The sequence below is a fragment of the Neocloeon triangulifer genome, unplaced genomic scaffold (assembly GCF_031216515.1).
Source record: "Neocloeon triangulifer isolate White Clay Creek 2 clone unplaced genomic scaffold, ASM3121651v1 ptg000006l, whole genome shotgun sequence".
Taxonomy (NCBI): Eukaryota; Metazoa; Arthropoda; class Insecta; order Ephemeroptera; family Baetidae; genus Neocloeon; species Neocloeon triangulifer.
In genome coordinates this window covers 3,105,144-3,132,983 of record NW_026775549.1, presented here as the reverse complement: position 1 = coordinate 3,132,983, position 27,840 = coordinate 3,105,144, and the positions used below count along the sequence as shown (strand labels likewise).

At 36.7% G+C, this 27,840-nt stretch overlaps 1 protein-coding gene and 1 long non-coding RNA gene across 10 annotated transcripts in view; one reads left to right on the top strand and one right to left on the bottom strand.

Moving 5' to 3' along the window:
• Positions 1-27,840, bottom strand: part of LOC132194441 (dystrophin, isoforms A/C/F/G/H) — a 139,214-nt gene that overhangs the window by 110,469 nt on the left and 905 nt on the right. For 4 of the 9 annotated variants that reach the window (XM_059615710.1, XM_059615708.1, XM_059615706.1 and 1 more), the window contains exons 2-37: positions 18,462-18,523; positions 17,935-18,027; positions 17,759-17,836; positions 17,356-17,448; positions 17,011-17,296; positions 16,437-16,894; positions 16,140-16,286; positions 15,822-16,083; positions 15,310-15,764; positions 15,133-15,258; positions 14,669-15,073; positions 14,230-14,619; positions 13,983-14,172; positions 13,786-13,928; positions 13,328-13,727; positions 13,112-13,276; positions 12,957-13,060; positions 12,610-12,762; positions 12,266-12,427; positions 11,861-11,989; positions 11,625-11,804; positions 11,432-11,575; positions 10,665-10,814; positions 10,213-10,611; positions 9,999-10,157; positions 8,760-9,440; positions 8,416-8,649; positions 7,975-8,256; positions 7,662-7,921; positions 7,352-7,607; positions 7,011-7,171; positions 3,076-3,283; positions 1,356-1,457; positions 943-1,122; positions 719-826; positions 272-425 (exon numbers count right to left, since the gene is read on the bottom strand). In XM_059615710.1, the coding sequence (XP_059471693.1) occupies positions 272-425; positions 719-826; positions 943-1,122; positions 1,356-1,457; positions 3,076-3,283; positions 7,011-7,171; positions 7,352-7,607; positions 7,662-7,921; positions 7,975-8,256; positions 8,416-8,649; positions 8,760-9,440; positions 9,999-10,157; positions 10,213-10,611; positions 10,665-10,814; positions 11,432-11,575; positions 11,625-11,804; positions 11,861-11,989; positions 12,266-12,427; positions 12,610-12,762; positions 12,957-13,060; positions 13,112-13,276; positions 13,328-13,727; positions 13,786-13,928; positions 13,983-14,172; positions 14,230-14,619; positions 14,669-15,073; positions 15,133-15,258; positions 15,310-15,764; positions 15,822-16,083; positions 16,140-16,286; positions 16,437-16,894; positions 17,011-17,296; positions 17,356-17,448; positions 17,759-17,836; positions 17,935-18,027; positions 18,462-18,523 (7,959 nt within the window). Of the gene's footprint in view, positions 1-271; positions 426-718; positions 827-942; positions 1,123-1,355; positions 1,458-3,075; positions 3,284-7,010; positions 7,172-7,351; positions 7,608-7,661; positions 7,922-7,974; positions 8,257-8,415; positions 8,650-8,759; positions 9,441-9,998; positions 10,158-10,212; positions 10,612-10,664; positions 10,815-11,431; positions 11,576-11,624; positions 11,805-11,860; positions 11,990-12,265; positions 12,428-12,609; positions 12,763-12,956; positions 13,061-13,111; positions 13,277-13,327; positions 13,728-13,785; positions 13,929-13,982; positions 14,173-14,229; positions 14,620-14,668; positions 15,074-15,132; positions 15,259-15,309; positions 15,765-15,821; positions 16,084-16,139; positions 16,287-16,436; positions 16,895-17,010; positions 17,297-17,355; positions 17,449-17,758; positions 17,837-17,934; positions 18,028-18,461; positions 18,524-24,578; positions 24,933-27,840 lie in introns of those variants that run through there. The other 5 variants (XM_059615707.1, XM_059615711.1, XM_059615714.1 and 2 more) reach the window with 5 other exon arrangements.
• Positions 6,463-12,866, top strand: LOC132194443 (uncharacterized). Its single transcript, XR_009441548.1, has 4 exons — positions 6,463-6,556; positions 7,036-7,166; positions 12,280-12,505; positions 12,576-12,866. It is a non-coding gene; the product is annotated as an uncharacterized LOC132194443 (long non-coding RNA).

Sequence of the window (27,840 nt, the reverse complement as noted above, 5' to 3'; positions counted from 1 at the left end):
TTCCGGCATTAATTGATGGCGCAGACGCATGATCAGAGTTAAACAGAATCAAACTTTGTCAGTCTCAAAACAGAATCCTTAATCTTGCGCATTTGCATCAAATTGCGTAAAAATAATTCACCAGTTGTGTTACTGTGTGAATTAGGACTTAATTCTAAAATGGAAATTTTTGTTTAGAAGCTAATAGCGTTTTTTTTAACGTTTTACCATGAAGAAATATTTTTATAAATATGGAAAATTTTGAAATAACTTCATTAAAAAAAATTCCTACCTCTCATCGCAGGTTGCGGACTAGCAGGTGCTCCAATTGGACTGGCCCTGGTGAGCAATTGAGGCTGTCTGGACATCTCCACTGTTGAGTCAACTGATTCAAACTGACGTCCCTTCAAGTTTTGCCAATCCTCTCTAAGACGTCGCACAGTTTCCTAGAAATTTTAAATATTTTAGCTAAAAACTATTAAAGAATTTAATAAAAATAAAAAAAAAATAAAAAGTTATGGGATTGACGCTCAGTAACTTTTTTAAGTTTTGTTTAGTTATTAACAAGGTCACGCTTGAAAAAATAAGTAAAAAAAACCTACATTTTCAGATTTCAAGTTTAAAGAAATATAAGCATGCTCTATTAATATGAAACAAAAAGGCTCTTGTAAAATATATTGAAGTAAAAAATAAAATAAATTTAATAAAGAAAATTTGTATCATTTAATAGACAACTTACATGCAAATTTGATGACACAGGTTGTCTAGCTGCCTCACATTCTTTTTCAAGGTTGTTGAAATTCTCAAGCAGCTCCAAAATGTCAACTTCTCTATCCTCTACGGATGTCTGCGGGAAAAATATGTATTTCAAGATTTCAAGCAATAAGGCATTGAATTAAATTAAATTTATAATTATTACAGATTTGAGAGGATATCAATCATGAATTATTGATTTACACTTACATGAACCTGTTCAAGAAGCCTGTCTTTCTCCTTTTGTGGAATGTCAGCCCTGGCCATGGCTACGCGACCCTTTGTTTCCATGCTCCAGTCAACGATGTCGTGCAGCCGAGTTGAAAATTTGGCCAGCGCACCTAATCGCGCTTGTAATTGGCCGCTGTGCTCACCAAGGCTGTAGAGCGCCTGAAATTTTCAAATTTTTGCTATCAATGTCTAATCAGTTGGAAAATTAGTAGCTCCCAAGAAGTAAAAAAAAATGTAAATGATGACAAAATAAAGTTTTAATTTGGGTAAGAAGAGAAATCGCATTATATTTCCAGAATCAATTTCGCAAGATATACAATGAAGAAGCGAAAAGAGCAACCAAAAAGTTAGTATGCAGAAGAAAGCGGCGGAGAATTAATAAAAAGTTATACCTTGTCAATGGCCATGCTGAGGCTGCGAACTTGCTCAGAGTCAAGAGAACTTTTCCGCTCTTCCAGTTCCTTTTTCCGCATCTGCAACTCCTCTTCTCGTGCCTGCGAGCAAGTGAATTGGGTAAATTAAAATAATTTATCTGGAGGCTCTTGCAAAGAATTGCAGTGCTTAACAAAGAGAAAAAATAATAAAATTGGAATGAAATAAATTAAACAAATAATCATTTGCTAATTAAGTTCTGGAATTCTAAAAAAAAAAAAAAAAAAAAAAAAAAAAAAAAAAACCAATTTCCAGATTGAAATCTTTTGTAAAATGTATCATGGCAATTGGCAAAGAATTCAAAATATTTCAAATTAATTCAAGAGCATGTCAATATGCTTTCCAAGAAAACGAGATGTTGAAGCGTATAATGTTAGAGAATTTTTAAACCTCATAAAATAAAATCTGCCGAAAATAAACATGTTGAGTCTGTCTGAGTCGATACAAACAGATCCCTTAATGTAAGTTTAAAATTTAGCTGAAATATAAATTCTTTCCATCCTGTCCAGCCTTGCAAGCATCGGCCAATCTTTCCGCTTCGGGTTGGCTGGACTCCAAAAAAGTGCTGCCGAGAAATTTTAGGAATTTGTTTCTATTTCTCCCAATTTTTCAAAAATATTATAAAATAAAAAAAAAAATAGAAAAGCAAATTTTCATTGAAAATAATTTCAGCGCTTCAAAAATAGCACAGGATAGAGACTTTCAGTTTAGACACGTTTATTTATTTCTTTTCTAATCCCTATCGCGTAAATCTGCCCTTATGGGAAAAATTACTTATTGTTACATAAATAACTTTAAATATATTTGAGGGTAGAGGAGGATACAACTCCCTGTATGAAAAGCATTTTTTTGGTTCTGAATACTTATATAATTCAGATATTTACCAATAACTTTCTTTTTATTATTATTAATCATAATTATTATATTGTTTGATCAAAAAAATTATTTTTAAAAATTTTTACTGATTTAAAGTATATGAAGTATACTACGTTTAAATTATCCTTGTATCGTTCCGGAATTTAGCTTTTCGATCAAAATTTAAATTGGAAACATTCATTCTTAACTTCGATCTCGTAGTCTATTTTTAGTTAAAGCGAAAGCGGCGGCTGTGTCTGATTTATCTCTTCCGAGAAGTTACGAACAATCAAGCTGTTTAACACGCGCAAGTTGCTTTATGCCTGCTCTGCACCCCATCAGATTTTAAATTAATTTAGCTCAAACTCGCGGCGGCGTTGATCTATTTTCAGACCTTGAAGGAATCCTCTCTAGGGCTGCGAATTGTCAAAGTCGCGCTTAACAGCACCAAAGCTTTGCAGATGGAAAGGGAGAGAATTAAAAATAAAAAGTCAAACGCGTTTCTCTGATCAAGAGGGAAAATAATGCGGCCCTTAATGAGGGCGAAAAGCGGCGTCTTCATCCGCGACAGAAGAGCTGCCAGAAACGTGCCGGTTTGGATTCAGCAGCGTGCGCCTCATCCATTCATCAACTCCTCCGTTCTTGAGACATAAATTCTCAAGAGGTAAAAATTAGCAGTGCTGCGTGATTTAAAATTATTTTGTGACTTTCAAGAAATGTCAAAGTTCACAAGAACTGCGCCAGAATTACATAAAATTGGTGAAAAACAAAATGTGCTCCAATCATGCTGAACAAAAAAAAGTTATCTGGAATAAATTTCCTTACCTTTACTGAGCTGAGACGTACGCCGAGCGAGGTTTCATCAGAAGGGTTGGCGGGCGAGGCGAGCAGGGCGCGCACCTGATCCAGACACGTGACGCATGAGTCGACAAACGTGCGAGCCACAAGACCAGGCGCAGCAGGTGGAATCAGCAGGGACGCGGTCGGCGTCGGGCCCGGCTGCGGCGCGTTTGCCGCCTCCATCGCCGCGATTCTGCAAAATTTAAGGTCAACGAACTTATCAGGATGAAAAGCATTGTGGTCACCAAGAGTGAAGTAGATAAACACTTTCAAGAAAGAAAAATTTGATGAATGAAAAGAAGTTTGAGATGTTGAAAAGAAATTAAAATTTGTACATGGACTATTTCGTCCAATCTAAAATAATTTGCACAATTAACCGTCTTTATAAAAGAATTATATTTTTGGATTTCAGATAAAATTAAAATAAAATTCAAAGAGCCTCACTGCGGCGGACGGGGTCTTTTTGATCTCCCAAGTTTTAGCAAAATTCTTGCTAGTGGCGCTGCCGTTTTCTCCAATTCCTCTTTTTAAATAAATTGTTTTCAACAATTGAATGTAACGATGTGTTTTTAACAACTTGGACATGTAAACAACAATTATAATAGTTCATAGATCAATTTTATCATAAAAAATATCGTACAGATATTTAAAATTGATTTAATTCTAAAAAATAAAAATTCAAGACAAATAAGAATATCCTACATCAATTTTAAAATTTCTACCCTTATGAGAAAAAACGCAATGCCAAAGACTGATATCTTGGACAGGAATCATCTGCGTTTGTCTCTCAAAGTCTGTCACACACGTGTGCAGCAACCTAGTCACTGAGCGTAAAGAAAAAAAGGCAGTCTGACTTGAGTCAAAAGTCTCAGCGCCTCGCGTCACATTGGTAAAGACGACAGCCGCGACTACCCTCTTGATGCACAAATGAGGAGAAAAGAGGCAGCAACAAACATCCGCTCCAATTGCTCAAGATGAATTTTTACGAAAATACACTCTAATTTTTATTTTCAATTTTGATCTTCACCTTGCCATGGGATTTCTGGAGAAAGAGAGTTTCTATTTTGATCTAACATATAAATATTTATCAATCTAAATCATTTCTGGATTTCTGATGCAATAGAAACGTCATTTTTTTATGACAATCAGAATATAAATAACGTAGAAATTGCAAAATTAAGAATTTCATGCAAAAGTTTCAGCTGTAATAGGAAGCAGAAGCTCATTATTATTTATTAGCATTGCCAATTCTCCTCTAGATGGCTTATGTTAAAATATAATACGCAACAAGTAAGTAATTTAAATTCAATACTCGACGATAATGTTAAATTTTCATACTATTTTATTCCTAACTACATCCAAACAATACCTCTTACAATTAGTCTCTTTTAACGTTTCAAAAAAATTATTTAAGCCACAAGTATCAATAAACAAAGTCTAGCCAGTATAAACTATAAAAATTTAACTAATGAATATAATAAAAATTAATTTTTATATAAATTATATATAAATAAATTCAAGTAAAAATTAAATTTTAAGAATAGAAATTAAAAATATTAATTTTACCATATAAAAGGCTAATGAAAAGCCCGGCCCGAAATATGCAGCAAAAAAATAATAAATAAAATAAAAAACCACTACCCTTAGAAATTGAGAAGTAATTTGAATATTTTGAAAAAGGATAAGATAAAATACAACATTTGCCGGATGAAAAATTTCCAAATGATGGTATTTCAATTTTGCACGCGAATGTCATACATTGTTAGTTGAGTTACCTCAGACTATAGACCGTGGGGTGAGCAGATTTAAAATCCATTTTGACGCATTAGTTGCGAAACACAGGTAGCAGATCAAAACGCACGCACTCTGAGTCAATATTAATAATATGCAAACACAAAAGCTTGGCAGCAAAGCAGATTACAAAGCCGAGTTTCGCCGTTGGTGTTTCACCCTTTGGTTTTCTCAGCAGATGGTACAGCTTGTTCACTGACTTGGGCGGCGCAAATAATCTGATTAAAATGTGCACTACCGGCGGGCGGGCGGGAAAGTCTCTCGCGTTTGCTGCCGCCGAATTATTTTTGTCTCGGCTGCTGCGGCTGCGAGGAACTCAATGGTCCAACGAAAAGTTGGTGTGTAAGGCAAAAACAAACTTGTTGGTGTGTCCCAGCCGCGAGAACTGGGAGACTAAAATAAATATCGCCGCGCGAGGAGGCAAAAAGACCGAGAGGAGCCGATTTGTTCATCACGTGGGCCTGCCACCGCCGCTCACGCCGCTCTCGGCTTCAATGCTTTTTAAATCAAAACACACACACGCGTGTAATTTTTGGTCGCGCATTCTTATTCAAATTGCAAATTCCACTTGAGCACATCACATATGAGGATTAGCCAATTTGTCTATTTCTCACCATTGACAAGAAGAATTTCTGATCATACTTTTTAAGTTAAAAGTTATTTGTTCCTTATCTTACTCCCCATTTTTTTTTTTTTTTTTAATGATTGTTTCTACTTAAGTAGAGATCAAAAAAGTTTTTAAACATTTTCATAACTGACAAAAATTAACTATAAAGCGTCAAGCGAGTCTCTGCAGTGGATGGGGTCTTTTTCACTCTGAAAGTTTTAGCAAAATTCTTAGTTTTGTCAAACCACTTTTTTATAATGTTTTTCTTTTCCTTAATTATTTTGAAAAATAAAAACTACAATAACAGTATAAAAATCTACCTTACTGTCGTGACTGCCATTTTTCCAGCTTTTATACTATAATAAGCACCATTTGATAACTTAACATGGTATTATTTTGGCCAAACTTGTAACTCAACTCGTCATTTCACTTAAAAATTAATAAATAAAAAAAAGTAAAATTACTCAGTGCTTGCGAGCCTGTTATTATGCAGCGTGCACATCTGTCTGCAGGCCCCCTTCGTGCAATGAATGACATTAAGTCACCAGATTAATACACCCCACTGTGATGCTGCTTTCAATACGCGCCGAATGCTAATAACTTTTCACATTTCCGTTTGCAGGTGAGAATAGGCGGAAAGCCATTTAGAAAACCGATAAAATTATTCTAACATTTCATTTCTTATTCCTCCGTTTGTATGTTTTTTTCCGCGAAAGGCACTGTGGATCAGAATAAATTATAAATTAAGCATCCCAGACTTTATTCACACAGGCTATCACAAAAAAAACGCCATTGCTCTTTATTGGGATGGTGTGAAAAGAAGCGCACACCCACGAGGCAGACGGGACTGCTGGAAACTCATTTGCGGGCCACAAAGCGTTCAATTATCCTGACAGGGTGCAGACAGACAGTCAGACAGCGGGCATGTTAATTATGAGCGCGCGCAGGGCGGGGCGTAATTAAAAATAAATAAACAAGCAGCCGATGAATTGGATTAGGGTGTGATGTGTGCACACAGTGGATGTGGGAACAAAAAAATAATTTCTCCGCTGATGGGATCTACTCAAGGTTTGTACATATGTGACGCCTGCCTGTCTGCTGTTTGCTCTCGCCCACTTTATTTATTGCATGGCTGCAATTCAATTGAAAATAAATAAAATCAAGTAAACACAACATATAGTTTTTTTTCAACAATGCAAAATTAAGATTAATAATCTGCTTGTTTGTTGAGTTGCTGATTTAATTTGGTTAGCAAATAATTAATATATACTACATTTTAAAAAAGAGACTTCATAAAACGTTGATTTTGGGAAAACTTATTTCAAATATTGGGTCAATCTATGAAGCATTATGAAATTTTTTTACCTTAATGAATGAGTTCCTGTTGTGCATGAGAAAAAAAATATAGCTTGATTTAGCATCAACTTGAAGTATTAAGTTAAAGTAGGAAATAAAGCAATATATTGTAGAGGAAGTAGTGAGGAAAATATGCATGAAATGCAATTAAAAAATTGAGACCTACCTGTCCCTTCTGGTGGTGATTTCAGCCAGGAGGATCCGCCAGCGTCTGAGCAGAGCTTCCACAGCATCTGTTAGTCTTGTGGCATCAGGCTCCGAGCATTTTGCAGCAATTTCTTTACCCGACTGGCGCAACAGGCTCATACTCCTGTGCTTTGTGGTAATCTAAACAAAAATTATTATTTTATTTTAAAAATTGGCCCACTAGAGTCTATTATTATTTTGTTTTAATTCATTAAAATGCTCATAGTAATAAGTAAAGTTTTTTTTTTCTTCCCTATGATTATCTTGAGCGCCTTCTTCTCTTAAAATTACAACATAGGAAATTTAATTTTGGCAACTCACCTGCTTTTCAAGTTCTTTTTGCTTTGCCTTAGCATCTGCAATTGGGTACTGGTCGATTCCCCCACAATTTTCTTCTTCACTTTTCCAATTGGCCATGAAGACCTCGGCTTCATCCAGCCACTCACCGAAGCCTCTGCAGGAGGTGTGAAGATTCCGCCAGGCGTCTCGGCACTTTGCCCACCTAGCGTGACGCTCCGCAAGGGCCCTGTGTACTTGTGACCATTCTTCTCTTAATTTGTCCACTGCTCTGCGCACCCTGAAAAATTTCCAAATTTAGTGACTGTAAACCTACCAGGGTCTAAAGTATTACCTGTCGGCTTCCTCTCTACCTCCTCCGTTCAAACTGGCTCTTCTCATGGTGCCATCCCTACCATACTCGATTTCGTCCATTCCAGCTTTAAGACCAGCAAGCTGGTCCTTGACATTCTTCAGATATTCTTCTTGTGTAGGGAACGCTTCGTAGTCATTTCCATTGAGTGGGTACGTGTTCAACTGGCGATTTGCTTTTGCAACTTCTTCTCTGATCTTTTTCACAGCTGCAATGAACTCGGCAGCACCCTCAGCACCAACCTACAATTAAAAAAAAAAATATAAAAAAACCTTTTGTCAATTCCTCAAAATACCAATTGTCCAGACTCGATGCTCTTTTCTTGCGGTTTCTCAATGTCCTTTAGGTAGTGCTGGAAATTGCTCTGGACGGTCGACCACTTTGCATCCAGACCTTGAACGTCCTTCCTCTGAGCAGCTAATTCTGCTTGTAAAGTTCTCAGCTGCCCTTCGTCATTGTTGGCCTGTTCCAGTCTCTGCGTAAACTCGGCAAGCCATCCCTCCAGCTTAGTGGCTTCTGCTTTGTCACTTTCTCTGCTAAGGCCACGAAGTTCCATCCAAAGAGAGCGCAAAGAATCCTAAGAAAAAAGTTTAAATCAATATCAAATTAATGAGGGAAGGTTTTGTTCATAATATATAATCTATTCTTTGTAAGCGGCATTTGAAACATATATACTAGAAGCTTTTTTCTTCTGAAAAACAATATTTGCATTTTGATTGGACTTTAACAAACTAACCTGAACTTGTCGCAGATTCTCAGCCAGAGCTGGATTCTTTGAATGCGCCTTCATGACCAAAGAATCACCGCGACTTATGAGGGAGGCTGCATCAGGAGCCAGTTGTTGCCTGTCACTCTCGTCTCCCGTCGACAGCACTTCTTTGATGCGATCACACATTTTCCTGGCAGCATTTTCATGGGCACTCATTTCAGCTATCAAGTCTTCTCTTGGCTCGGAACTGCGTTGAATCACCTAATTTTGAGGAAATGTAAATTTTTACCCTTACTTTTAAAACCGATAGCAAAACTTGATTTGGATTGGATTATAGTGAATAATGGAATAATTTTCTGCCTAAAACAAACCCTTATGGGTGCCTCTTGAACAGACTCTGCAAAACTCTCGTCACTGGACGACGCTGAATTCAAAGCGCTTTCTGTTTCAGAAAACACAGGAACGTCGTCGGTTTCTTTGTCCGAGCCGTAGAAACTGTCTTCTTCAGCATCCTCGGTTGCAACTACACTACCGACGATGTTGAACGTTTTAGTTACCTCCACCTGTCGTTTCACCACCAATTCCCTTGATGACAGGGTAGTGATGGTAGCTTTTTCCATAGACTTGCGAGTGTCCGTGACCGTAACAGTGACTTCAGTTGATTCCATTGTGTCTCCGTCCGCAGGAATCTTGACTACCTCCACGCTTTGTGGACTGCTGAGGGAAGTTGTCTCAACACGCATCACCGGCCCTGCAGCAACGCCTTTGACAATTTCCAGTTCTTTGACCTCCACTACACGGCACTGGTCGGCTACTGAAGGTAAAGAGATCTTGCTGGTGGACACAGAAATTTCTTTCCCTCCCGAAACTTCAGAGAACAGCGAACTGTCTTCTGCCAGATTGAAAGTTTGAGACGGCGTTTGCATTTTTTGCCTGGAAATTTTGCTTTGAGAAAACTCTCTGAAGCTGGGGTTGGTGAAGCCGAAGTCGTTAGCATCGAGGATGGTCTCGAGCGTCTCCGATTTTCGGTTCTTCGGGGAGCTCGGACCTTGCTGCAAAGAACAATTTTTCATTTGGGAGTTGTCATATGGTGGTGGCTGACAGAAATCGGGCCTGAGCGCACCTCTCCTTAGTAAGCTTAGTATGAGACGTCAGTCAGAAAAGCAGGGGTCAGGGGTTATCCATCATTTAATAAACAATTTCATGAATGGCCACCACAACCACAAAGATGGGCCGATGATGATTTCAAGACATGTAAACATTTCTGCACTAGAGTGATATTTATAAGATATAGGTTTATCGAAGATTTGATTAAAATAAAAATATTATTGAATGCTTTAAAACAGGAACATAATTAGTTTGCATGCCTTTCTGGATTTATGTTTACAAAGAACAAAGAACCATCAACCCATTTTAATCAGATGTGTCCCCTTAAGAACATGTTTCTAAAATAACGCTGCAAAATAATGTTGAGTGAACATCAGATTTAAACTTAGGCACATTGAAGGCGACACTTTCCGCAATCCAACCCAAATCAAGCATTTTATCAGGAATTTTTGACAAAAATTTATATGTACAAGAGACGTAAACATAAAAAATTAATTTTTCACCTGTACTCTCTGAGCAACGACGGTCCAACGCTGATTCAACTGAGTCAATCGGGTTTCAAGGTTGTTCAAAGTTTGTACACCAGAAACTTTTAGCTCAGTTGCTGAACTTTTCAATGATTCGTAAGTTGATTGGTGGACATCCAAGGCCCTTTTTAGAGCCTAAGCAAAAAATTGGATTCAAATGCAATGTCATTGATACATCGATATGCCATACCTGATGCTGAGAATGCTGCCTTTCTCCCTTTTCGCTGTCCATCCTGGCCAAACCTTGTTCGGCTTCCTGCAGCCATTGCTCCAGTTCATTTGCAGAACTCTCCAGCTGAGCAGCAACATCAGAAAGTGAAATTTGCTCAGCTTCCATGGGTGTTGCCTCTAAAGGTGATCCTTCTTTAGACAAAATCTGGTCCTCAATCTCCAAAGATCTGGCTCTAGGTGTGCCGAATCTCTCCTGCAGGGTTTTCATCATCGAAACAGCTTCTCTTTTGGTCTCTCCCAGTTTATTTTGCGCTGGTTCAGTGGCAGCTGGGTCGCTCAATAGAGGAGCCAGCGTAGCAAGGTTGGTCTGGGCTCGAGCTAATGTCTCTTCAATCTGTGGCTGTTCTAGGCGCAACTCCTACAATAAACAAATATTTAAAAATTTAATTTTTTTCCATTATCATGTTTTACCTGTAAAGTTTGCACTTCCACATTATCTGTAAGAGCTTCTTGCACATTTTGTGTCCATTGAGAAGCAGTAGCAATGTGTTCCTGAAGTTGCCGGGCTTGAGAAAGTGCATTTTTCAATGACTCCTTGCTTTCTGTTACTTGCAGTCCAAGCTGAAAAATTAAAACCATAATTAAAATCTGTTAAATTCCAAATTCAGTTCTATCCAACTCATTCAACTTTGGACGGAAACAACAATAATCAAAAATGAAACTGCACTAGGCGTGAAGTATTTTCTTTTTTCATTCACGAGGATCAACATGCTTCTACATAGTATTTGAATTCAAAATAAAGAGCACACCACTAAAAATACCTTCCTAACAGCATAATAACGACCCTCGGGGGTGAGAAACAACAATATGTTCTCCTTTATAGTGCAACAAAATCTTACGTTAATTCAATGGGTCATTAAAAGAACGGAGGAAATTTGATTTTCTGATTAAATAAAAAAGGGTTTGTCATTGTACTTTTTATAGAAAAAAGCTCTACCAGCACATGAGCTCCCCTCAAAATTATCCATTGCAAGCACCCGATTGCAATCCCTAGCTCTGCTCCCAATTTTTTGGCTAAATTTTGTACATAAGTTTTCTGAGAAAGAAGACAGACCGTGATCATAAAATGGTTGGGCTTCTTTTGAGTATTATAATAAAATGAAAAATTATAATGACAATCCCGTTTTTGTTTAATCATGTTTCTCCTTTAGTATCCATTTTTCACTGAAATTTCCTACCTTATTGTAGAGTTCTTTAAGGTTGTCCAATCTACAGGACAATGCAACTGGATCAGGTGAGGCATTTTCTTGCACCACCTTCCTGCCAGTCTTGATGATGCTTTCTACCTCAGCTTTGATGTCACTTAAGTTATTATAGAGGCGCTAAAAACAAATTATTACAATTTTTTCGGTCAATTAAATTTAAATCTACATTGCAGTTAGAAAGCTGTCCATCAAGGTCGTCAGGTTCGGCAGAAGAAGGTTCTAATATGCAAGAGGTATCTTCAATTGTCCGTAGTTCACGAAGAGCCCTAGTGAGTCTAGTGTCTAGATTTGCATTTCCCGCAGCTCGGAAGTTATCAAATTGAGCCCTGACTTCAGTAAATCTCCTCTGAAATGCCAAAAAGTTAGAGCCTTAAAGAGCAAAGGACCTCACAAAAATAATACATTCAAAAGAGAAAGCTGCTCGTGCAATCTGGTTGCTGCTTCAACTTGGCCAGCATTGTTATAGGCCTCGATTTGCTGCTCCATGTCTTTAAGTGTGGTCTTTTGGGTTTCAAATTCTTCCACAAGTTGCTGAAAATTTTGATAGTAAATCGCCAAAGAACAATTTTATTTCAGTCTTGGTGTTCATGAAAGAGATTATACGATTTGTGTTTCAGAAAGATTGAAAATATTGTTTGTAGATTGGAAGTAATAAGAGAAAGTCTACACAAGAAACATTAATTACTACAAAGGGGAATCAAAAACTGATTAAAACATAAAATCAATGGAAATTAAAAAGGGGATGATATATATTAGAAAATAACCTTACTTTGAAAGATTTCTAGACTACATAGATGACTAACGTACCTTATCCTCCTCAGGCAAATCAGCGGCAGTGAGATCTTCTTCTGCCCTGGCAGTTAGTAGGGTGTGCACGCGAGTTAGCCACTGCATAGCTGACAAAATGCAAGCCTCCCAGTTCTGGGCCTCGCTTATTGAGTTTTCGAGCAATCGGGTACGCTCTCGCGCCTGCAGTGGCATGCAAAAGCATCATAGCAAAGATTCAAAAGCACGTAAATAAATAAGAATTTGGCAGAAAATGAACAGGTATTAAAATTATTGATTAATCAATGTCATTTAATTATCATGCAAAAAATTTTTTTATATTAATCAACAGAGGATTCAAAGTGAAAAATGAACACTACTGATACCTTCTGGCTGAGTTGGCTCCAACGGGCGGTCAGACCCTCAGCTTCGGCCTGCACGATGCTAGGCATCACATCCACGTCTGACAACTCTTTGGCTAAACACTGAATGCGTGCAAGACGCGCCTCCGGGTGATTTCGAATGTAATTCTCCAAATCCTGGTTGTGTATTAAAATCAGCATAACAAGCAAGGTTTTAGTGACTTTAATACAAAAAAATTATCTGATGCCACTTTTTTTGTTTAAATCAATAACATTTTAAGCGTCCATTAGACATCAAAATGCTTAGGCAAGAGACACACAGAACAACACAACACAAAGCTTCACCAAAATAGCATTCACTGAAAACTTACATCCAGCTCCTCTGATATTTCTTCAGCGTCTGCTGCAGACTTTGGTGATTTTCTGAGCCTCTTCTCCAATTTGTCTAGCCAATCTCGCTCTTGTGCAACCAGAGCTGAAAATTTGAAATGAAGTCTTGCGCTTTGTAAAATTTCCCATCATGTACCTCTGAACTCTCCATAATTATGAGATGCATCCTTTAAAGTCCTCACTCGGGAATAGACAATTTCAGTAACGGTTGACCAGTGTGCATTCAACTGAGTGAAAAGTTTCTGCAGCTCATGAAGCCCAGGACTTCCTTCTTCTTCGGCCAATAAAAGCAATTCACTTCCTGTTTTTGTAATGAATTAGAGATAGTAATATAATAAGATAAAATAAATACCTATTTCGTTGATTGTCCTAAACTGCTCTGTTCTGCTATCCACTTTGTCTTTCAAGACTTGCAGCTGACCTTTAACGCGAAAGAGTTCTGCAGACGATGAAGCTGTTGGCGCCTTTTCAAGAGGAATTTCAGTCTCAAGTTCCTGCAGCCACTGCTCGAGGTCATCAACGCCCTTAAGCACATCCAGGGTTTTGGTGAGTGCATCCTGCAGCCTCTTATTTTGGGAATGTGTTCTTGAAGACAACTCTTTCCAAGTTTTAGTGAGGTCATTCACTTGTTTTCTCAAGTCCGATTTTTCCAATGGTTCGCCATCAGTAGAAGATAGGCCAAGAATTTTCTTGGCGCTTAGTTCAAGTGTGGCAAACTTCGGTTGCATGACTTTGACATCTTCTGCCAACCCCTTTCAAAATAATATTGTTATTAAAAATAAAATAGTAATAATTTTGGTATAAATTTACAGAAAATTGCTGTAGCTGAGCTTTCAACGTCTCTGGCTCTCCAACAGCCATAGCTTCCTCGGCTTCCACAAAGATTTTGACTTCTTTCAGCCAGTTTTCCAACACATTTATCTGCTCTTTCATAGACGACCATGACTCGACCACTTCAGATATAAAATTAGTAAATGACGGAAAAAATTATTTAAGAAAAAACTCACTAGATTGCACTTTTGCCGTTTTCTCTTCAATTATTACAGGCAGGTCGCTCCAGCGAGTGTTGAGCTCTTGCAGCTGCTGCCTCAAAGACTCTTTGGAAAAGGACTCGGCAGTGTAACTAACACACTCATGCCCAGTCGAATTGATGATTTCAAATTTTTCGTGTCTTTCTTTCAAGCCTGACTGCATTTCCTGTTAAAAATAAAAATTACTGTTATATAAAATCGTAAGTTTAAAACTTGAATTTACATTTAATTGGGCCTGTTGCTGCTGAGGGGCAAGACTGTCATCCTGCAAGGCTAACTCAGAAGCACGCAACCAGTTCAATAAATCTTGTAGCTCTTTCAGAAACTCCTCTGATGGTCCTTTACTTTGTTCAGCTAACAAATCTTCCAATTTTCTTTGCAGGCCCATCATTACAAATTCCCAGCACTCATAAAACTGCTCCCCCTCTCTTGCAACTTCAGCTCTGTCGTAAATGTCAGCTGCATGGTGCTGAGACACCTCGGACGCCTGCTGTCTCATCTTGGCCACTCTGTCTTCATGCGACTTCATAGATTTGATTTTGACCCGGCACTGCTCTACAGGAGAATGAGGTCCAGCTCCTGTTGTTTCATTTTCAAGCCATTTGCTGTACCCCTATATAGGATTTAAATAGTTTATGCAATTTAGTACAAAAAGACTATACTTGTAAAATCGTGTTAAGAGCACCAAGCTCAGAATTAAGATGCCGCCTCTGGAGAAGGAAATCAATTGCATCTTTTCTTGAAATCATGGAAACAGCGGTCAGTCTATCCCATTTTTCACTTAAGATTTCAAGTTTCTCCAATTGGGTGGTGTCCTCAAGCTGCTGGGCAAGTTGATTCAACTTTTCAATGTCTTTCTTGTGTTCATCAAACTCGGACTCCAGATCTTCATAAAGCACTAGCTGCTCATCGACACTCAAACCATCAAATGGGCCTTCCTCCCCATCCTCAGGAGTTTCGAGCATAGATTCTGCGTGTTGGAGCCAAGCTTCAAACTGCCTCAGGTTTGTGTTAAATTCACGCTGGGTTGCAGAACCAATTCTTCTTCTCTTCGCTACACCAGATTCCTGAAAGATACAAAATTTATTGATAAAAATCAGTAAAATTTATTAAAACAAAGAAATACTTGTTGAGAAGTAGACTCCCTTGCTGTGGGCCAAGTAAGATCGGAGCTAGAAGGACTGTCTGGTGGTGATTCAGATTTTGTTTCCGTTTCCATAAGTGTTGATTGATCAAATCCAGCATCAGCGACCTTCATAATTCATTGTTATTAATTCAACTAAAACTGAAAATTTCAACTTACTCTTCGAGCTTGAACATCCATTATTGACGTGAGAGCCTCAAATCGGTCTTGTAGCATTTCCGCATTGTCTGCTGCCTTACGTACCAAATCACTGTCCTCATCCAGCAATTCCCACATTGCAGGTTCACCAACTTTGTTGTTATTGCACAGGGAACTGAGCATTTGGTGCAGCGACTGTAGGTGCTCTTTTTGTTGGTTCATTTCAGCTTTCAGAACCTGCAGATTATTAATCCTTTGGGTCAGTGTGGCCAAGTCGTCACTTGGATTAGCCTCCATGTGCTTCAATGTGGTCTCCGTTTGCTGCATCCAGCTGCCAATGGTGTCTTGCTCACGCTGCAAGTTTTCCCATTTGGAAGAAAGCAAGTCAAGTCGAGCGCCTCGTTGCTCTGCCCAGTTGCAAATGTGGGCCCAGCGCTCACCTAGAGCTGCCAGCTGATCTTCAAGTTGTGCATAAGCTGAAAAAATTCAATTGTATAATTAAAGCGTTATTTTGATACGCTGAAATTGATTACCAGTGTCATCAGCAGATGATCCGTCATCCACAACAACAACCATTGTGGAAAGTGAATCAACAACAGGCTGCTTTGTTTCTAGATCTCGCTGCAGGGCGCCAAGACAGTTTTTCAGTCTATTGATATGAGCAGGATTGACTTTTCCTGGCTGTCCTTTGCTGGCGTCCATTCGAGAAATCCGGTCCTCAGCATCTGTCAGCCAAGATCGCAGAGAATCCAGTTGATTTTGTTGGGCCTTCATTAAAGTCTCATGTGTCTCAGTCTTGATTTATAAAAAAATGTCAGTTTACTTAAATTCAATAAAAGTTAATTTTTTACCTGAATTTTCATTGCTTTCAACCGGAGCGCTTCCCACCTTGAATTTAGCAACCTTATCTGAATTTTTATCTCTGCTTCTTCGTCAGGCTGCAAAATTCCCTCTTGAATCAACCTGGCACCCTCGGTCAAAACAGCACCAACGGAACTCTAAAATTATATCATGAATTAATATTTTAAGAAATTCACAAAGAAAAAACTATGGCTAGTTAAAAGTTTTTAATTACAAAAAATATTGTTGGCTTGATTGAACAAAACTTATTAGAAGAAATTTTTCAAACAATTAGGCAATCCAACTACCTGGTGATCCGCAAGTTGCTGCAAAAATGCTTCATGTGAGTGGAATTTTTCTTTGGCTACTGCCAAGGCGTCGGCAGAGTCAATCGCCGTGTTTGCATCTCCATTTCCAAGAGAGTCTTCAGCTGCCAGGAGCCACGTTAGGACATCTTCAAGGGCTGTTTGGTAGCTCCCGATTTCCACAGAAGCGTTGGTGATGAGGCTCAGAGGCCGAGACGCACCACCCATATCTGCCTCATACTCCTCTCCAGCTCGGGAAGGCACAGGTAGGGAAACATTAAACTGAAATGTGGAAGTCTGCGTGATGGACACAACCTCAGCCCTTGGTGTTAAAGGGCTCGAGGGTGATAAAAGGTCCTGTTCCAGATTGGCTGCCTGCATTTCCGAGTGCGGCAATGATTGAAACAAGCACATCACATACATCATTATGCTTTTCTTGTCTGGCACAGCCGTATTGACATCTGTAGTAATTTAAAAAGTTAGTTATCTTAACATGATAAGTTACATGAAGTTAAAATTTATAAAAAGGTGCATTAATAGAAAAATTAATAACTTATGAATTTATTAGGTAAATTACCTTCAGGATCAAGCAGTCTTTCGATTCCCAGTTCGGACTGGGCCAATTTGAAGGCGTGTTCAAGTCTTGCGTTTTGGTGCATGCTTTTGACGTTTTCGAAGTTGAAAAGGTGTGGACGGTGCTTGTGGAGGATAGCGGTGAAGGCCAGACCATCAGACCAGCTGGTAGTGAAGTTTCGTATGTCCAGGTCATAGTCCTTGGTGTGCTGTCGACACCACGCCAGGAGTGTCTTCTCCAGGTTGGTTTGCTGCAGCTCTGACATCAGGGTTTTCAAATTCATTTGAACCTAAAGAAACATTCAATTTGTAAAAAATCCAAGCAGAATAATTTCTTTTTTAATACAACCTGCCAGTGAAGAATAATACTCCAGACGAGACCCAAAATCAATTTAGAATTTCCATCAACAATGTCATTGCTGCTGATGTTCACAAGTTTAACCTGGCATAAAAAAATTTATTTTAAATTTTAAGTGATTCTTGGTAAAAAGTTGCTAGATTTTTGTCAAATCAAATAACTGCCGGAGAGAATGACTTCCAGCTTTCAGCCTATAGTTGGGTGCAATTAGTGAAATTGGCCACCATAAAAAAGTGAAAGTGAAGTCAATCTACCGGAGCAAGTGCAAAATGACATGTCCGCAACACATTGTTTTACTGGCTTGAGAACATGTTAACTCATTTATTAATTTTAATATTAAAATTAAAAGAAGCACTCTATGGGTGATATAAAAATTGAAATTAATTATACATACATTATTGTGCTCCAAAATTTGCAACGCTTTGTTGACATTGTTCAAATGATGTACTCGCATACGACCTCGCTCTCGTCTCTAAAAATTATTTACATTTAAATTTTTTTATTGATCCACCAATATATAATAGATAATCTTTATATATAAAATTTTATTTCAAATCGCTGCACACTTACATATTCCCTGCCTGTGAGGATTTCCAGCAGCGAGAGCAGCCGTGTTCCATCACGCAGGTCAATGAAGAGGTCGTTGACTAAAGGTTGACCTCCCTGAAAAATTTGCTACAAACATGAGAAGAGAAATCGGCGGATTAATGCTTCCCCCTTTTGACTGCGTCTGGCCAATCGCAAAAAGATTCACAACAAATAACGTGTGTGTTGCAACATTGCAAGCGGTAAAAAGCAAAAATGCAATTTTTGCAATACAAGAACAAGACGGAAACCCACAAACTGCGGAGAGTAATTTTGCGGCCAATTCATGCAGGGGAAGCACGCTCAAGGTTAAAAACTTTGAAATGAGAAAGTCAGAAAATTAAATTATAAAAAAATTGTTATTATGAATAATAATCAAATATATGAAGGACATGAACAAGAATTAATTTTGTTGAAAAGTGTAGAAACAATTTTCAACAACGGGAACCCTGATTCTTATTTTTCACTATTTGTTCTTATGAGTTTTTTTCTCCAATGAAACAAACATTTACCTTTGCCAAGTAGGAGTTCATCCATTTGGCAAACGTCTTTTTCTGCACATCCTCCCGTTCGTCTGAAACACAGCAAGATCAAAGCAATGAATATTAATACCAACTAGGCAAAAAAGTTTAATTTTACTACGAAAGGATTCATTTCAAATGAATAATAAAAAAATAAAAATAAAACAGGAAAATTCATTCCTAATTAAAAAATAATAGTAATAATTCTGGCCTTATAATAAGGATCAAAAAGGTCATGCATTATTCATGAATGTCTTTAAAAAACGGTCTTCTGTGTGGGCTCGCGAAATTAATTCAATTTTGACGAAGGCAATTAAGCGTAATGGAGGTAATTGGCGCAGAGTGCACGTAGCATAGGAATTTCTGCTTGGGAGTGCGTGACCTATTAAATTCAAGAGAGAGAGAAGATCTGTCGGGTTATATCATTGGTGCTGGCAAGTGTTTGGTTTCACGTGTGGCATTTTGTGTGTGTTTGTATCACTTGCATCCTGTGTTATTAGCGTAATTGCGCGTTCGCTCGCTCGCGGTAAGAAGAAGAGAACGGTTGAGATGCACCAACACCCATTTCATCGCAGAGAATGCGTCCTTTGAACACGTGGATGAGATTTCCAATGAATATATTTGTTCTGATTTTCATGACGGGCGAAAAGGAATCGAGATACTGAAAAGGATCCGTTTGCTTTGTGTATGCGGAGCGAGTACGCAGCACGCCTTTTTCGCGGAAATTCGCCGGGGAATGTTTCATCAAACAACTCGCAGCAATTGAAAAATACAGTGCGTAAAAATCAAAGGAATACTCAAAGAAGCACATTCTGTATCTATCAGTGGCCGATGTTTTTAGTATTTTTTTTTTTCATGACAGAATCAAATCGGCACGATTTACGTTTATATAAATTTTCTATTTGAAAAATAGTGCCAAATTTTACTTCCTCAAAAAAAATATAGATCATGATGAATTTATTTATAAAATAAGGAATAAATTAAAAAAATATAAGGTTAATTTTTTTATCATTTTATTTTATATTTTTCGATTCATTTTCGATTGTTGAAAAAAAAAATTGTAATGAATGGAGAAGAAATAGTTAATGACAGAATAATCAGCAGATCGTGTTGTACAAGGTGCTAAATAGGCCCGCTTAAAAACAGATGGAACTTGAGATTGATTCTGAGAGTTGGCGCCGGTCCAGCCGCAGATGACAAGGACCAGCCGGTTGCTTTTTTATGCTCGGAACATATCATATCAAATTTAAATTCAATTTATAATATGTAGCATGAAAATTTTTAATATTATGGCAGTGTTTATAAAAAAAATGAGTAGTGAGGGTTCTCAAAGTTAATGTAATATGACAGGGAAAATTAATGTTTCGGCTGGCAAAAGTCTCTGAGCATAAATTATATAAAAAAAAAACATGCAACACCAAAACTGGCTATTTTTGCGTTAATGCAATTAAAATTCTAAAACTTTCAAATCCAGATCATTCAAAAGGTGGGCCACTCATTCATGAACAATTTTTTTTTTAAATTAATCAGGAATTTAATATTTTGGCACGTTATTATTTAATTTGATAACAATAATTAATGAGCTAAGTTTATTGAGAATGCAGGATTACATTATAAAATCTTTAGCAACAAAAAATTGTGTGCGCAGGAATTCTTGCGTGCTTTTTTAACAGCTCTTTAAAGCCCTGACGGCATCTATTAATAATGCTTTATAGCATCTGGCTGCCTGGGCGACATCAAAATATTCATTAGTCATTCGCCAGAGAGGGCGACAGGAGAAGTCTCGCCTAATTGTAATCCTTATTGTCAGAGACAGAGACGAGAAGAATGGAATCTTTGAGCCTTTTTTATTTATAGATTTGTTCAAAACATTTTTTTAATAAATTTGATATTAAATTCTTCCTATCAAATATTTCCAGATAACTCGCTAGTTTTTGTTTTAAAATTTAGAGTAGCAGAATTCCAACTCTACAAATTTCACTACAATGGTCATTCCTCTTTATATCTTTTGACCCAGTAAAGACCCTGACGCTGCTCCAATTGAGTAGGAATGCCGCGGCCATTCATCAGACATCGGTTGAAAATAGAACGCGTAAAATTTTTCAATCAAGCCACGGATGCTAACATTAGTATTGTTTAATCCTCGCAGATTAAGCAATTCTTCAAACAGTAATTTCTTTTATTTCTACAAAATTTTACGGAACAATCAGAGTCACAAATTAATAGGAAAAACCAACATAAAATAATAATTAATTGAAATTATAAAAACAGCAAATGTGTAAGAAAAAGATTTCTAAAATATGTTTCTTGAATCAGTTGCATGGAGCAGGTAGTTTGCTCATGGAATAAAGTCACAAACCGTGACAGAAACTGGTGTATCTTTTAAGTTTTGAACAAATTTTAAGACGAAAAAGCATTGTCACTTTGTAGCATGGAATGAATAGGATTTATTTTTGAAATTTAAAAATAAAATCATAGCGCACTAAGAAAATAAAGGAGAAAAAAACATTGGAAAACAATAGTGGGAACATTCAGAAAATGCTTAAACATTCAACATTATTGTTAAAAAATGGATGCTTTGTAAGGCAGAGTTTTAATAAAAATTGTCAGTTCATTTTTAGCCTAAAAAAAAATGTGTAAATGTAAACAGTTTTTTTTTTCGAATTTAGAATTTTATGCCATTTATTTCAGAGTAGTTTTGCCATTATAACTCATTTTGGTTCGTCCAGCTCCTTTCATTGTCAGACGGTTTGTCAATTTCAAGTAGGTGGTATCAATCGTCTCATTATTCAGGCGGATTTCGTTTAATTTCGGTTTAAAATTAAGCATACAAAAGTTTACGACCGTCCAAGTTTCCCAAGCAACAGTGAAATGAAATTCCATGAAAAAAAACGCGACCGAGCATTTGTTTATTAAAGAATACAATTCAATTCTTTATCACTGCAACGGATAAATTTATTGACTTATTTCGAGAGAATAAACCATTATTGAAACCATTTCCACGAGATTAAACAATCTCTCGCCCTCACACAAACGACCATTTGGAGCGAATGATCTAAGGACATGTGCTGGAGAGAGAAAAGTAATAAATTCAAAACGAGCAAGTTGTAAAATTTAAGGTCGCTCCATTCGCTAGATTATCACTGACAACTTCTATAGCTGTGACATCATCGCGATCATAGATGAGAATTGTTTAAGATGATTGAAGCTTGGTTGGAGGCGGGAAAAAGAAAGAAAAGAGTGGGCATTGGCAAATGAATGAATGTGGGACGCGCGCCGATGATCCTCCTAAATCAGCTGAATACGATAAACTTTGTTTACATTTTGCATTCTGTTTTCGCTCAAATATCCTTGACGAAGTAATAAATAAATACGAATACAATATGTGTTGGAGAGATGATTTTTTTGGAAGCGACTTAGCAAAATCTACAAAACCAGTTACTTGATTTTTGCAGCCAAAGATGACGTAATTTTGAATAAATTATACCAAGAGGAACAACAGAAACTAAGTCCTGAAAAATTTTATTTTCACAGTTCTTGATTCTACAAGAAAATCAAACAAGAATTTAAACAAGAAATAATTAATTTTAATAATTAATTAAAACTATATTAAATTCTAAATTAACGTCTTAATCATTTTTACTCTAAATTGTTTTGATAATAAATAATAATATTCAATTATGATAAATTAATTTAATTAAAAATAATACCAAAAAATTTTAAAATTTATAGAAAAAAATAAAAATATATAATTTGAAATCAATTAAATTAAAACGTTCCTGAATAAATTTTTCTGTTTCAATTTATCCAAGAGTGGTCGAGTATTTTTCATGGTAAATATTCAGGCAAAGAGCTGCAGAAAATTCTACACTTGTAAGTCAGCAATGTTTTTTTTTTTCAATTTTGCCAAAGCCATTGAAACTGAATTGATTTCTTTTTTGGTTAATTTTTGACAGCTAAAAATAATTAATTTTGAAAAGAATATGAATTGGCGCCTCTCATTTGCTTATTTGACATGTCAGTGGCAAAGAGCGAACATCGCCGTCAGATATTCTTGAGCAAACAAATCGCTCTCATTGGCCACTCACGCACCCTTTTCACGTTTGTTATCTGCCGCGTGTGCAGATGACATCAGCGTTGGGAAAACAGCAAAATCATTTTTACCAACCGACTGAGTGAGCGAGTGTCTTGCTAAAGTGAAATCTTCCCCCTCAGTCACGCGACCGTCTGTGAAAAACGCACCCCCTCACATGTTAGTCATGGTTGCAGGGGGTGAAGTAAAGCGTGTTTCTGGGTCGGCAGCCGAAGCGGGTCAGTGGAGGAAACTGCAGATCAATTTCGGTAGTCGATAAATAAAACATTTCTGCGCCAACTGAAAATCTAGCACGGGGTGGGTTGAGTCAGGGTGCAAGAATGCGCCAACTTGAGCCGAGCCAACGAAGAGTATTTTGGTGGCGCTTCCAGAATTTATGGGTTTGCTGCTGACTCGGATTCGCCACAGTTAATTCATATTCATATTAAGCTGGAATTTGCACAGTTTAATTATATTCTAGAGACACAGAGTTTTTGTTAAAAAATATTTTTATTCAGGCAGAGCCATTTTCGACCAGAAATTTTTTATTGATTTTATTACTATTTTTCTGCCCTTTTAGCAAGTTGCATTTTTTTCTGATTTATTGAATTTTCTTTAATGAGGAAAGCTTCATAATTGATTGAATTAAATTTAAATTCCAAAACTAATGATTTGTGGTAAATAAAAATTCCTTTATTTGCAAATTTCATTAATTACTTTACTGTTGCTCAAATTATTTATTGATTTTATATTTTGCACTCATCTGAAGAAAAGCGAAGAAAAGTACTTAGCAAATTTAAATATTTATTTTCATTTTTATAAATTTTTTTCCACTTTCAATAAATGAATCATTTTTTAATATTCAAGTGCATAATAGACTGGTCGTCATTGATAAACTTAACATAATTATTTAAAAAAAAAAAAAAATTCAAAACCGGAACTTTTTAATAAAAAATTTCAATGAGGACAAAGTCTGGTTTTCTTCCCTCCAACATGTTAGAATTAATTAAATGGTTTTAATATTATGTAATCAACAAAATAAGTGAATAACCCATCTTTGACGTTACATAAATATTTAAAATTATTTTGCCGACACGTCTGTGACCAGTACGAAGATGAGCACGCAAATTGAAGACGTTCAGTCATGTACTGTATAAAAAAATAAGCTAAAGCGCTGAATTGCCAACAAGGAGTCGTGTCTGTTTGCGTATCATCTTTTTGTAATAAAATTTCCTTTAAGAGTGGCTCTCTGTTAATCATAGCAAGGACAGACTTCCAATTTAATATAAATTCGGGAAAAAAATCGAAAAAATTAAACACAAAATGTGTACAACTTTTCAACAAACAATTAATTATTTATAAATCATTCTCGCAGCTTCAGACAAGCTTAAATTATTTTTACAGCATTCACTAAAATGATACAAGTTAATTTTCAACCCACATTTTTTACATTAAATTTGCAATCACTATTTTTTAATAATTTTTTAATATATAAAAATATAAGTCTCATTTAGCAAAGGAATGTAATAAATACATATTTTAATGTACGAACAAAATTAAATTTTATGTAAAAAAAATGGTTTCGTTCGGTTTCGTTTATGATTTGCACTTCTTTAAAATTTAGATACTTTTTTTTTAATAATATTCAGAAATCTCAATAAACCTGTTTTGAAGTTTAGTCGTACGATATGGCATATATTTTTATAAATTGAGAATCAGAGAGAAGGGTGGACACAGAAAACAAGCCGAGCGTTTCGGAGCTTTCGCGTGCAATTTGGTGTCGGTCGGTGGCGCCGGCACCGAAAGTCGGCGGCGGCCCCGCCCACAATCAACAGGTAAATTACATATTTCGACACCTGCCTGCACCACCGCGAATGTAGCCCACTATCAGCAAAACAAACTCCTCTTATCAGCAGTCAAAAAATTATGTATTTTCACGAAAGGCTATCGGCCGCCGAATGCCAATGTCGGAAGGAAAAAATTTTGCCAGCAGGTGGTTGATCGTTGATCATTCCGCGAATTATTTTCGCACTCACCGACGTAAAGTAGCTCCATGGTGTTCGCCAGTCCGTCGAGGGGGTGTCGTCCGGTCAGGGCATTTGGGTCACTCGCTGGCCCCGCCGAGACGGCCCACTTTAAGGCCCCACACGAGACGCACCGAACGAGACACGCCGGAGTTTGCTGCAAATTCGTGCGCTCGGCAAAATTAAAATTGGCCGGTAAAATCGGCGGTGCGGTGCAAAGTCACTTCTTTTCTCGTCACTGAACGCTTCAAGTGCACTCGACGAGTCGACAGGCGACAGACAGAATTCACGAAACAGGCCCAGCCGCAGATCAAACAAGTTTTTTCTCCCTCTCCATTTATGGAGCTGCTTTTGCTCGCCTGGCTGCTTTTTAAATGTTTTTGTTCCAGACTTTTCCGTTGGGGGCGGCAGCGCAGCCTCAGCACAATCGTGGCCATAATCGACCGTAGATGGCGTTGACTCGTCTCATTTTGCCATTAAATTATAAATTTTTCAATTTTAATTATTTTAAGTAATGGTGGTATTCTTATGAATAACTAATTTGTAAACTTGCCTGCATCATCAATCACTATAGTAATTAGTCCTTTTGCAGCAAATGGAATTAACCGGAATCTACAAATTTGAAATTTAAAATTTTTTAATATATCATTTAAGAACGGTAACAAATGTATTATTTTATAGTGATGTCTCTTAATTGTTCATTTGTTCCCTGTTCCCTACACCCTTTGGTAAATGTGAAATATATTTTGAAAATATTGATAGACACCAATTCATGTATCTTAATTAAGAAAAAAAATAAAACACAACGGCAATAAATTTTTGAAAATTTGCATTCTGCCACACCAGGTTAAGGGAGGTTCTGTGATTAGAAGAGAGAAATATTAATACCTTTACTTGGGAAAAACACAAACTTTTGAAAAAATCAAATTCGAGAGCATGGAAAATATTAAAAACTATCACACAACATTAACGCGTGTCTCAAATTTTGGGGCAAGTTTTCAACTTACATATCCAGCAGTCCTTGCAATTGCTATGCTCATAATCAAGCGGACAAAAAACCTCATCGTCTTCTGGATTGTTGCAAGTTGCAGAAGTGGAAGAGATGGCCGACTCACTATCAGAATCGGCCATGCCTGGAAATTTCTTCAGCCCACCATAAAATGACTTCAAAATTTTTGTTTATATAAAATGAGCCTACTCTAAAAAAAGCTTGCCGCGTGATTTTACTTGATCAAATTTTTTGATACATAATTATTTATATAATATCATAATCAGTAAATTTGTAAAATAAGCCTTGAGTTAAAATAACTATGATCATTACAAATATTTTGATTATATAATCTTCAATTTTATATAAAAAATTATAATCTTTATAAAAATTTTAAGGGGCTTGAGGGCTATGGCAGAAATGATCCAACAAAGGTACAATAGCATATAGGCGCGCAATTTAATGTCTTTGTCTGTCTCACGATAGTTCTGTAGGGAACGACACAACAGTTGCCAGGATGCTCATGGCCGTTTTGTCTTTTTCAAAATAGTAAAAAAAGCCACGCCGCGCTCTAAAATTTTGAAATGATGTGTGTAATAAAAGTTTCTGAAGACAAAAGCCGCGGTAACAAAAACAATTTACGGGGAGGTCAGTTGGAAGAAAATCAAACGAGATCTAAAATTAGGTTTTACGACAGGCGGGCGCATTTGACTGATCTCTCTGATTTATCACCTAATTTTAAAAAAAGGTGCAAAATTGCTTCATTTATCAGATCACGTGAATGGACCAGATTTAGGCGATTGTCAACAACCCATTTTTTTCGTGCAAATTATTTGTTTGATCTTTTTTGCAAGATGAAATAATGTAAAAGGCATTTTTTTTTTTCAAAAGATCACGATCAAACAGTTTCATGACAGTTGTAAAAGAAAATAAATTTTTTGGATACATTTTTTCAAATGGCAAAATATTCAGATAATAAAATTATTTTTATGCAAACTGGATGCATTTTGACAAATTATTTACTCGACATAAAATAACCTTTAGTACTTGTTTTTAATAATTATTTTCTGATGCGTTTTGTTTACTTTAAAATTCAAGAAATTAGAGGTCAAGCAGCTGCAGGTTAGGACTTTTACTTTTTTAGGCAGCTTTTCTTACACCAGACAATAACAAAAGCAGCGGAAAGGGTTGCTTTTGACGCGCATCTGCTTGGAAATAAGCTGCTGGTTTTACGCACAAGGGCGCTGGCATAAAAATAAACTCGCCCAAGAAGCTTCTTTTGACACATCTGCCAAATGGTAAAATGAAAAAGGGAAAAAGCTTTAGTTGGAACAAAGAGCCAAAGGCGATAATATTTATTTTTATCTGAATTCATCACTTTTCTGAAAATCTCTGCTGAAAAATAATGCCACACATTCATCTACAGGCGTGGTCAAAACTGGAGATATTTTTTGCATGTCTGCGTGTTTGAAATATGAATCAAATTTATCTGCGCTGTTTTAAACAACCCAAGTTCATAATAAACCACAAATATTATATTTGCTTTTTTTGCGGGGTTAAAATTTAATTTTTATTCCTCTGAACAAATTTGAAAAATTTTAATCAGAACTAATTCATCAATTCAAATAAACTTATGTGTTTGTTATTTCGGAATTTGATTTATTTATTTATACTTCGCTTGGGTATTAAAAGAGTTTAAAAATTGAAATAAATTTTCAATTACGGTTTGAAATGTAAAAATAAAGTCACCGGAGAACCATGATAGAGCAAATATCCGTCTGCTATACCCTTTCTGTATTGTTGCCAACAAAGGAAAATGATTATGTGCGATTTTGTGACTTTTAGCTCTCATTTGGCTCAAGCGCATGGGAACATTGATCTGTTCGTTATTCATCCACCCTTCCGGAAATGGTACTGGAAAAGGAATTCTTTTGATGTAAAATGATGTGCATCGTTGTTTTAAGTTTTTGTATTTTTTACTCTACACTTTCGAGTTGTATTTTCAAAAAAATATGGGAAATTAATGTTCACACTTTAAACGGTAATCCTTTCGTCTTTATTGTTCCACATTCGTCACACTGCATAATCTGGGTTAACTGACTATTCTCAGTTTCCTTGAGCTGCAGGCCGGGTATCCTTTGAATATATGTACAGGTGGTGTAATGAGCTCTTTTTCATCTATTCATTAAATATAAAACCGTCACCGCACAGGCGCACAATTGAGACGCACACAAGAGCGCTAATTAGATTAGATCAGAATTATTATTTAACTTCTATGAACGAATT